This window comes from Macaca thibetana, chromosome 13, assembly GCF_024542745.1.
Source record: "Macaca thibetana thibetana isolate TM-01 chromosome 13, ASM2454274v1, whole genome shotgun sequence".
Classification (NCBI taxonomy): domain Eukaryota; kingdom Metazoa; phylum Chordata; class Mammalia; order Primates; family Cercopithecidae; genus Macaca; species Macaca thibetana.
Window position 1 is genome coordinate 48,899,154 of NC_065590.1, and position 12,132 is coordinate 48,911,285.

Consider the following 12,132-nt stretch of genomic DNA (forward strand, 5'->3'; position numbering starts at 1 on the left):
GGGACCACAGGCAAGTGCCAACCCTTTTGTATTTTTTTGTAGAGATGGGGTTTCACCATGCTGCCCAAACTGGTCTTGAACTCCTGGGCTCAAGCGATCCTCCTGCCTCAGCCTCCCAAAGTGCTGGGATTATAGGCGTGAGCCACTGCACCTGGCCCACGTGCAACTTTACCAAATCTGTAATATTCACTTCAGTATAAACATTCAGTGCTGACCTCCAAGTTTTACCTATACAAACTGAGATTTTCTGGCCAAAATGAGCAAGTTTTGCTTACTTGGCACATTTTTGCTCCTTCATCACTTGTCATAGTCTATATTTCTTTCCACTGTTAGAAGAAATATTCATTGGCATAACAGGAATTCACTACTTTTGATAAAAAATCTCACCAGTGCTCTTATGCTTCAAACTGACTATGCAAAGGTCATTTCATGCAGCCTCACTACCCTTGTCTCTAACCATTCTTCTGAAATAAAATAAGAAAAAGAAAAAAGAAACCCACCTACTCCCTTGTGGGCATCCAAGCTGGTAAACTCTATTGTCCCATTATGGCCTTTTCTAGGATTTTCCTGATACTGTTTATGGTTCCCATTGGGACAATATCTGTAGGAAAGTCCATAATCTGCAAGATAAACCTGGAAGACAAGCACAGACGAATGAATAATGCCTTTGTCCTCTGAAAACATAACCTTTATAATTAAGTCTTAAGAAACTGATAGGTTAAGAGCAGCCTCAGATCTACATTTTATTAAACCAAATGGTGCCTTAGGATAAAATATGTACAGCTGGGGGCCATAATAACTAACTTTCCAACTTAAATCCTTTCTTCATCATTGGCATATCTTATTTCTGAGTTGACTTAGATTTTTAATCTTTTTATTTTGCTCCTAAATTTCCTTCCCTCCAGGTGGGCATCTAGACATCATAAACCACAATATGTCTTTTTATTTGTATTCACACAGTTGAGGAGGCTCTGCATTTTCCTGTAACCCCTCCCTGAAACATAAAACTATTTCAAGCAGGAAGAGGAGATAAGAGCAAACATTCTAAAAAGATAAACTTGATTTTGAACAACATGGGTTTGAACTGCACAGGTCCACTTATATGCAGATTTTCTGCTGCTTCTGCCATACCTGAGATGGCAAGACCAACCCCTCCTTTCTCAGCATACTCAACGTGAAGACGATGAAGACCTTCATGATGATCCACTTCCACTTAATAAATAGTAAATATATTTTCTCTTCCTTATGATTTTTCTTAACATTTTCTTTTCTTTAGCTTACTTTATTGTAAGAATACGGTATGTATAATACATAGAACAACAAAATACGTATTACTTGATTGTTTATGCTATCAGGAAGGCTTCTGGTAAACAGTAGAATATTAGTAAAGTTTTGGAGTCAAAAATTAAAATTACGCAAATTTCTGACTGTGCAGGGGAGCAGGGGTCAGCACCCCTAACCCTGGCATTGTCATAGGTCAACTGTAAACCTAATGTTATGAGTCCCCTTTAACAGGAAACATAATGATAGTGAAGAGACTGTAGGAGGTAATGACTCGACCAAAACACAAGAAACACTATTATGTTATCTGTATTTATGAATGGAACATCAATGCAGAACTTTTGACCTTTCACATGAATCCATATTATCACTGTTATCTTTCTAAGTCAGTCAGAATTGCAAGCAGGGTCTCCAAACAGAATACAGATTGTTAAAAGTCAGATAGCAATTCAAGTGAATTTACCTCAGATTACTTTTGGAGAGAAAAGGAAGGGGGAGAAGCAGTTTTACAGACAGAGCATATATTGAATGGAGAAGTGTTTTGACTAGACATTTACTGTGACATGCAGTCAGAAAATAGTAGTTCCCAACTGTGGTTACCATTCCCCCTCCCCAGAAAAAGAAAGCAGTTTCAACTTGGAAAATGTATCATTTCATACACATTTCTTTTAAGATTAAGGGATTTAGGCAGTGTTTCATAATGCAGCTTCAAGACAATAGAGTATTTACCATATAATCTGCACTTTAAAATGTATCTATTAAGAGGAAATTCTGCATTTGAATTTTAGTTTAAGTTTTTGGTTTTAGGATAGGCTCAGTAAGAGATATTTTAAACTTTAAAATATAAACAGCACAGAGTTTTCTTCATTTGTTGGAGTAACTTGCAAGGCTGTCTGAAAACAAATATTTCAGTTTCTCTCTCTCTCCCACAGATGCTATCCCACAGATGCTTTCTTAACATGGCCTCAGAAGTAATTGACCTCTCTGCCCTAACTCAACTAGACACATCAGGATCAGATATGGAACAGGTTGCTTGCTTTCATTATGTCTGATGCATTTTTGTCTTTATTTCAAGAACTAAACAGGCTTCACATTACAAAGCTGATATCCCAAAAATGAACATATTGGTAATTACACAAATGGAATTGTATTTTAATAGTTTACTATTTTAAAAAAGAGCCATCAAGAAGCTTTTTTTATGTACTCACCAGTACAAAGAAATAAGACTTAAATTTTACGAGGTGCCTACTATGCACCAAGCAGTATGCTAAGTGCCTTACATCTACTGATGCTGCAAGTCCCATTATCTCCATTTTATTCATCTAGAAACTGAAGTTTAGTGAGGTTATGTGGCTTGTGTAGTAAAATGAAGTCAGGAATTTATGGCAATTCTGACTCTAGAGCTCTTACTCTCAATCACTGTTAAAGGGAAATAGTACCAGACAAGTTAAAAACATAAGATTTTATTCAAGACTATTGCAATAGGAGAGAGGTGAGTGCAATAAGGACGAGAGTTTGAACTAAACTTCAGTGAAACAAAAGGTGGGAGTTTTAAAGCACTGGGGTGAGACAGCAGAAAAATACCAAAGGATGTTACAGCAAGGCTGGTCAAAGTGATCATGCCATCTATGTTTGCTACTTGGTACTAAGGCTCCTACCTCCCACAATGATTAATACCCTGCAGAGGAATGACCATCTTGGGTTATACAACTGGCAGGTGGCTGATAGAAAACTTATTATCTCAAAGGGAAAGAAAAGAATTTATAATTTCAAGTATTCTTAAGTTAATGCTTTAAGAAAAGACGTCAGGGGCCTACAGTCAGGAAGAAGCCTGTCAAGTTGTGTCAAGCTAAGGGGAATACTAAGGCTGTCTCTGTCATCACTAAGCTACAGACCTCTGGGTTGTGCTAGGTTGCTCAAACATTGAAGGGCAGTATAGGGTTTATATTTAATATAAAGATGAAAAACTGGCCAGGCATGGTGGCTCATGCTTGTAATTCCATCACTTTAGGAGGCCAAGGTGGGCAGATCACTTGAGATCAGGAGTTCAAGACCAGCCTGGCCAACATGGTGAAACCCCATCTCTACTAAAAATATAAAAAATAGCCAGGCGTGGTGGCATGGTGGCATACGTCTGTAATCCGAGCTACTCAGGAGGCTGAGGCAGGAGAATCGCTTGAACTGAGATTGAGTGAGCCGAGATTGTGCCACTGCACTCCAGCCTGGGCAACAGAGCAAGACTCTGTCTCAAAAAAAGAAAACAACAACAATTAAAAAAAAAAAAAAGACAAAAAGCTGACAGTACAATAAAGAAGACTGACTATTTCAGTCCATGAGTATTTCAGACCTAAAAACATTTTACAACATGCACAGGTGCAACCTTGAGGAGCACGCACTCTAAGAAAGAAATCTCTCCAACAACACTTGTTTTCCAATCAACGAGAAATGTTCTTGGAGGTCTTCATAGGAAGTTACAGGTAGGATTCAAATAATCATGAAAAGCTATTGAGCAAAACAGTAAAGACTCCTTTAGCAAAATGAACAACCATCCATCTCTACCCTCAACCTTCGTATAAATCTTTTTTTCCTAGTTTGGACTTTTATCCACTGGCTTATCATACGGTTCAAAGTATTTATATAAATATAAATATAAAAGGATATAAATATCCTTTAGAAAATTCTAGGAAATATTCTCTAAGATTCTCATGGAAGTTTTGTCATTAGTATATATTAATATATTTTTAAAATATAAGATTATGGGGCACTACGAAAGAGATCTAGGAATGACTGCCTTTGGTGAGTAGAAATTGTATGTAAGAAGAAATCAAGTCAATAATCTGTCCCAAGTAATCAAAATATTGACAAATTAATTTGACTTGTTGGGGCTCACAAAATAATGTTCCCAATTATGGCACTTTGGCATGCTAAAAACTTTTTTATTTGTATTATATTTTATTTTATTTTGAATATAAAATAAAATATAATTTATATTCAAAATATAATATATTTGTCACCCAGGCTGGAGTGCAGTGGTGCGATCTCGGCTCACTGCAACCTCTGCCTCCTGGGTTCTAGCAGTTCTCCCACCTCAGCCCCACGCCTGCCTTTTTTTTTTTTTTTTTTTTTTTTTTTTTTTTTTGTATTTTTAGTAGAGCTGGGATTTCACCATGTTAGCCAAGCTGGTGTCAAACTCCTGACCTGAAGTGATCCACCCACCTCGGCCTCCCAAAGTGCTGGGATTACAGGCGTGAGCCATGAGCCAGAACTTTGAATTAAAGGAAACTGAAAGGCCTCAGAAATAAGCCTCAGAACCAAGGTCTGTGTCTGTACTTCTGCTCGCCATCTCTGTGGTCCTCTTTCTTTCCAGAAGCAGTAGGAGGGGCTCTCTCTGAAGTTCCATCATCTGATTAAGGGAAGTTCTTCCAGAGGAAACGCAACTGTCTTTTTTTTTTTTTTTCTTTTGAGATGGAGTTTTGCTTCCGTTGCCCAGGCTGGAGTGCAGTGGCGCAGCCTCCACCTCCCGGGTTCAAGTGATTCTCCTGCCTCAGCCTCCTGAGGAGCTGGGATTACAGCCGTGTGCCACCATGCCTGGCTAATTTTTGTATTTTTAGTACAGATGGGGTTTCACCATGTTGGCCAGCCTGGTCTCGAACTCCTGACCTCGTGATCCGCCTGCCTTGGCCTCCAAAAGTGCTGGGATTATAGGCATGAGCCACTGTGCCTGGCCTAGAAACGCAATTGTCTTAAAACTCCTCCCTAGTAATCTCATCAAATAATCAGGAAAGATTAGTCACCAAAGAGAAGACTAAAAGTCATAACCACACTCAGACAGGCTTTTAGTCTTCTGAGAGCAGTTCCAGGAGATTACCTAAGAGACTTTACCTACATATTAAGACAACTTATGTTCATAGTGAAGTTCCACCCTTCAGCTTCCCACAATGTGCTGCAATGTCCCCCAGAGCTCAGAACAACTTTGTCCAAGGCCAGTAGTCTGTTGTTTGGGTTCATTCACTTCCCCTAAAAGTCATTTGCTTCTAAAATTGCATATACTTCCCCACTTCCCTCTTCCATATGAAGAGGGTATTTAAGCCTCAACCATCTGGACCTTCTTTGAGTCTCATATTTTCAGGACTCCCGTGTCCATATACATAATAAATTTGTAGGCCTTTCCCCCGCCCCACCCCGTTACTATACTGTCAGCTCATTTCAGTGACCCTTCAGAGAGAATGGAAGAGAAGTTTTCTATCCACCCCTACAGACTACAATTAGGTCACACTGAGAGTTCTACTAAGATAACTTAGTAGAGAAAGACAGTCTAGAATTTTGCTAGAACAAAGGAGGTGTGGGGGAGTGAACACTAGAAAATACTATCAAATAAGGAAAGGAAAGGAAGAAATGAAGTAATATCTTTTGAGGTTCTATTATCTAATAATCACTGGGCAAAGTACCTTTCTCAAATTATTTCATAAAATCCAGACAAACAAATCCAGCCTGGTAGCACTGGTTTTATTTTACATACAAGAAAGCTGAGCATCCCAGCAGCTAAATAACTTGCCCAAGTCACAGAGCTAGTAAAGGATGAAAGCAGGATTTGAAACCTGGCTGATATGACTTCCAAATTCCATTCTTTTTTTTCAAAAATACAATATAGAATTGAGGGTTCTGTCAACTTCTGAAATTATGTTGAAGTCAAAAATGAGTTTGTGCAGAACTAAATCTATAGTAGGGGTCACAGTCTAGGTCCTATTTTTATACACCCTAAAGCTAAGAATAATTTTTACATTTTATGGAATTGTAAAGGGAAAGAAAAAGAGAAGAAAATGCAACAGAGAACCATATGTGACCCACAGAACTCATAAAAGCCTAAAATATTTGCTATCTGGCTCTTTACAGAAAAAGTTGCCAATCTCTAATCTAAAATAAAACTTGTTTCAGTTTAACTTTTTGAACATATTACCTTTTTTTTTCCCTGTGAAATCAAAAACAACTGGCTAATTTTTTCATTTTAATTGTAAATATATGTAATACCCCTAGTTTTAAACAAGCCTGTCTAGGGAACTCAAGATTTATACCCGGATCAGGGAGGTGTGATTATTTGCGTTGTAGTACGACTAGCCATAGGAATATATAAATAGTTACTCCCTATGCATTTATTTTTATTTTTATTTTTTAGAAACAGAGATGGGGTCTCACTTTGTTGCCTGAGCTGGTCTTGAACTCCTGGGTTCAAGCAATCCTCCTGCTTCAGCATCCCAAAGTGCTGGGTTACAGGCGTGAGCTGCTGTGCCCAGCCTCCCTAATGCATTTCAAATGATTGTCCTTTTATGCACTTTTTCTGAATGTAGCAATCATTTCCCCTCTCCATGAGTACAAGGGACAGCCCTATCTGCATCCCTTCACCTTGACACAGAGATTTTTCTATTACACTATATTGACTCTCACATGGTTTTCTCGCCTTTCTTAGACTTTTTTTTTTTTATTACTTTGTGAGGTAGATAGGGAAGATGGATGTCATTATTGACATTTAACAGATGAAAAATATTATATTTCCAAATGATGTAAGCCACCCAACACTCACTAAGGCCAGCCTGTCCAAGGGTTTTGTTATTTTAGTGAACTTCTCAACTCCTCCAATAAACAACTAATTTTAACTAATGCTTTTATGGGCTTTCAATTTTGATATTTTATGATTGAAAAGGTAGTGTTGCAGCCACTGAGGTGTAATCCCCTCAAGAAAGAAGTGGCCCTTTACTTGTGAGGAATGCAATAAGCTGACACCCACTAGGGGGAGGACCACTGGGACTACCACAGCATGTGCACCAAGGCCACACTGTTCCTGGGCAGTTGATCATGGAGACTGTGTGACTATTTCTGCATAGCTGGGGTCTCTCCTAATGGATAAGCTTTGCTTTGAGCTCCCCAGTGTTGGGAGCAAGCACTGAGATTTTGTCAGATCTGCATCATGTCTGAAGCTTTCCCTCCTCAATTCTGCCTCTTGTTCCCTTTCCTTTCACAAGTGTCAGATCAGCATCCCACTCTGAAAGCCTTCCCTGTTCAATCCTGCTTCCTCCCCTTTTATCTTTCATGGGCATTAGATTTCTTGCCTCCAAAAAGCCCTTGCCCTCCTAATTCTATCTCAGTATTGGCCTCCCCGAGAACACCATTCTTGGTAAACAAGGTAGGGAAATTGAGGAGAAACAAAAAAGTACTATATAATAATACAAAGCACAAATTTGTACCAAAACACAGTAGCATCTGTGAGGCTACATGTATGTTTTAACAGATATGAATGATTCCGGTGAACATAAACATGCTGCTGCTTCATTCCATGTTTCATTCTCTTTTGGTCATATAGTTATTTTCATAAATATGCATTTGATTTATTGTGAAGATTTTTTGCATTGTGGTATGTTGTTGGAAAAAATTAGAATAATTATGCCCTTTGAAATAAGATAAATGATTGCTTTTTGTTCTAAAGAAAAGCCTTTAAAGTTGCTGAATACATGTATGTACATGTTCTCCCCAATTTATGACAGAGGGGTCAATAAATCACAGCCTTGATTAAAGAATGGAATGAAGATGAAAAGCAAATTAGCCTTTGAGTATGATCATGAAAAATACAAGTTTCATATACTCAGCAGACTTGTCTAGAAAATCACCTTCCTATTTCACCTGGCCAGATTTATACACAGGTACAGGTATGCCATATTCTCAAGTTCTATACTTAGTTAAGCCTGTATTTCCAGTCTTCTTTGCTTCCTGATGCTTCTAGGCTTTTACACTGCTTTATTTTTCCAGATGGATGGGTAAAGCTAATGTTTAAAAAGAACTCTGTGATTTTGTGGGCAATAGAATAAGACCCCATCTCAAAATAAATAAATAAATAAATAAGTATATGTATATGTATATGTATATATAGAAAGAACCCTGTGAAATCTCTCTCTCTGGTGAGTTGCAAGAGAAGGGCCTTTATATGTAGAACCTGAAATCGTTTAGCTGTGTCTCCACCCAAAATCTCATCTTGAATTGTAATCTGAATTGTAATCCCCATGTGTTGAGGGAAGGACCTCCTGGGAAGTGATTAGATTATGAGGGCGGTTATCCTCCACTGTTCTTGTGATAGTGAGTGAATTCTCCTGACATCTGATGGTTTCATAAGGGGCTTTTCCCCCTTTCCCTCTGCACTTCTCTCTCCTGCCACCATGTGAAGTAGGACATATTTGCTTCCCCTTCTGCCATGATAGTAGTTACCTGGGGCCTCCCTAGCCATGCAGAACTGTGAGTCAATTAAACCTCCTTTCTTTAGAAATAATTAAATCTCCTCTCTTTATAAATTACCTAGTCTTAGGTATTTTTTTTTTTTTCATAGCAGTATGAGAACAGACTAACACAGATCCTTTTAAGCACAAGGCAATTTACTGGATTTTCACCTTGTACACATGAATTTGCTATTTTAACAATGTACAAAGTTATTTAGCTTTTTTAAATTTATGCTTTGGCTCCACGTTTAAAGGCTGTAGGCTCCTAGGGGTTGAGGGACCAGGATAATTAGTATATACATTTTTGTATCCATAATAGCACCTACTCTAAGGCCTTCTGCACAGTTGGTTTAAATAAATTTTTATTGATTTGAATTGATAATAATTAGACAAACTGAACTAAATTTTTTAACAGATACCTGAGTGCCAAGCATAATAAATAGGAAATGTACACTTCAAAAAAGAAAAATGAATGCATACTTATTGAATACTTGCTGTCAGAGCATTAAATACTTTACACAAATCAAATCATTTAATCCTCATGACCCTAAGAAGTTATTTTAAGATATTTTGAAAATTAGAAAAAAAGGATGAGTAAGGCTAGGTTATCTATATAAAACAAACAAATTCTAGTAAATGGCAAAGCTGAGATTTGAACCTAAACCAATCTGACCAGAAGTTCTGAGTTATTTTCCATATGCCTCATATAGCAGAAAGGGAGATGGCATAAGCACATCTACAGGCCTAGAGGTAACGTGTACTCTGACAAAAACATAAAAGTCTATGAAATTGTACAGCAAGGAAAGGCTATTTCTAATAGGGAGACTCAGAGAAAGAAGCAACATTTAAGTTGGGTACTGAATAATTTCTAAGATTTCCACAGATGGAGGCAGGGAATAAGAAACACACAAGAGGGCAACCAGAGCATGTGTCAGTGTGTGTTGAGGGCACAGAAGTTGGTGGAAACACAACACAAGCCAGAAACAAAAAAACAAAAAACAAAAACAAACAAACAAACAAACAAAAAAAAAAACAAAAAAAGGGAGAAAGAAAGAAAGGTTTGCATCAGTTTCCAGAGAGCCTTGGAAACCATGCTAAGAAGGTGGGGCACAATTTTTGTAAGCAAATAGATGTCATGGAAGGGTTTTTTGGCAAAGAATAATATTATCAGCACTGGCAGCATCATAAGAAGGAAATGGATGCACAGAGTCCATTTAGGAGAATATAACAATACAGGCAATCAACGGGAAGTCGGACTAGGACAGTGGTGAGCAGAAGGGAGACAAAGAAGAGATTCACAAGTTACTGGATAAGAGGGTTGAGAGAAAGAGAGTCAAAGACAACTCTGCAAACAGTGTAACTGGATGGGTAAGTGAAGATTCAATAGAATAGAGAAAAAGAGAGTAAGAAGAGGAAGGGGAGACTTGGTAAGAAAATGATTCAATCACTTTTGTACCAAAAGCAAAGTAGCTGACTGGTGACTAACACCCTAATCCAACTAGTTCCTGGTTTGTCCGTTTATGGAGGACTGAGTGACAGAGTAAAAGTTGATGGAAAAAAGTAAAGGACCTCTTTCATCAAGGGTAAAATCTGCTGCTCTCCTGCTTCTCACGCAACCAAGAATCCTAAGTAGCAAGCAGCCAGACTGGCTCAAGTGGAAGCATTTCTCAATGCTTGATATGATGTTGATATAAGAAGCAGAAGAATGTAAGCTGAAGACAGGGAGAAAAACATTTGGAGCTGGCAAAGAAGCAGGACACTGATGTGAACAAATGTCATTGCCCACTGGGATGTGACCACACATTAAATCACATTTGTTCACTCTTTTATGTCCACCATGAAGATTCATATGAGAGAATAGATGCATATACAGCTCTCAAAATGAGGTCACTTATGAAGAACAATATTAAGTAGATAAACTAATTTTTCCTGTTGTACAACATAATACCTTATAATTTAGACAATTTTGTACAATTAAATCTTTTTAATTAGCACTCCTTGCTGTAATGAGAAATGTGTCCATTAAGGTCTCATAATGGGAGACTGATGAAAATTATACTAGGCAGAAAGTCACTCATCATGACTTTTAAAAATGGCAAGCTAGACACCACTTTTAAAACTCCATACATTTTTCCAGAAAATATCATGTGTAAAGAAAGAAGACCTTGAAATTGAATGGATTAATTCACAAGAAACTGAAAAAGGCCAGTTACTTTGCAATATGAACAGCATTGTAGTTAACTGGTTTACAAATAAATAAAAGGTCTTCAACCAATAAAAAAGAAAAACCCACTGGGAAGAGTATATACATGTATTGAGCAACTTTAAAGCTTTTCTTTAAAACAAAAAGCCATCATTTATCTTATTTGAATAGGGAATAATATTTTTCTATTTTTCTACAAGATACAATAAGGCAAAAATCTTCACAATAAATTACATGCATACTTATGAAACCATTATATGACCAAATGAAGCAGCAACATGTGTATGTTCACAAGAATCACTCATATCTGTTAAAACATGGATGTAGTCTCACAGATGCTATTATATTTTGATGCAAATTTGTGTTTTGTATTATCATACAGTACGTTTTTGTTTCTCCTCAATTACCCTGCCTTGTTTGCCAATAATAAAACCCCACAAATGATACTAGTGCTTTATCACAATTCCATCTAGACAAAGTAACAGAACCTTAAAGAGGTGCTGGCTTACTTTTCAAATATGAGGTTTATTAGAATAAGCATGAAGATGCAGTTTTCAAAACTATAGTTTATCCTTTATCTTTTAGTGAGCTGTAAACAGCAGTTTCTGTTTTCTGATGGAAGCAACATGTGCTTGTTCTTAAAAATAATCTGCTTTGTATGCTGGATCATTTTTTTCCTCCTAGATCTTATATCTATTCGTATTTACAAACTGAAAATTTTATCCTTTCATATTTTTTGAGAGTGAAAGACTTAATGACATGCTCACGAAGTCATTATATTGGATAACAATCAGAAAAGCTGTGCTTCTCTTACTGCTTCATTCCATCTTCTGCCCCATCAGGACCAAGACTACGACTGCCTTAAATACTACCATAAATTCAAGTATCAAAACAAAACCTTGATGTATATTTAGTAATATTCTAAATGATAATAGCATTTTGACCTCATGATCTGCTTTTCTATTCTAACCTGGTTCTTTTAGGAAAACATCAAAGCCTGTTTGATTAAATAGGACTGTGACTTAATAGGCTTCTCAGACTTCTGGGGAAAATTCCCTCAACAGTTCATAGGCTAGCAAGTTGCCTCTTTACTAAAAATACCTTCACCTATTATAGAAAATCTTTCCAATTACAGGCTATTTCCAACTTGTTCTTTTGACACAAGTTCTCAAGGATTACAAGAAGAAACCTATGATATTCTTAATGTCTAATCAAGACACACAACCTGTGTTTGTACATTAACAAAATTAAAAAAGCAATGGAAGAGGGGAATCTGGATTGCATTGGCTTAATGGTCTTCCTCTTTGTCTGATTCAAATCTGAACCTAATCAAGACTTTTCAGTATATCAGTAAGCATTATCAGAGCTTGGTATACCTGTAAACAGCAG

The 12,132-nt window shown here is 37.2% G+C and overlaps 1 protein-coding gene across 5 annotated transcripts in view; it reads right to left on the reverse strand.

Annotated features, from left to right (window-relative positions):
• The window catches only part of VRK2 (VRK serine/threonine kinase 2), a 111,034-nt gene that overhangs the window by 41,231 nt on the left and 57,671 nt on the right, over positions 1-12,132 (reverse strand). For all 5 annotated transcript variants that reach the window (XM_050754247.1, XM_050754246.1, XM_050754250.1 and 2 more), the window contains exon 8: positions 501-633. In XM_050754247.1, the coding sequence (XP_050610204.1) occupies positions 501-633 (133 nt within the window). The remainder of the gene's footprint in view (positions 1-500; positions 634-12,132) is intronic.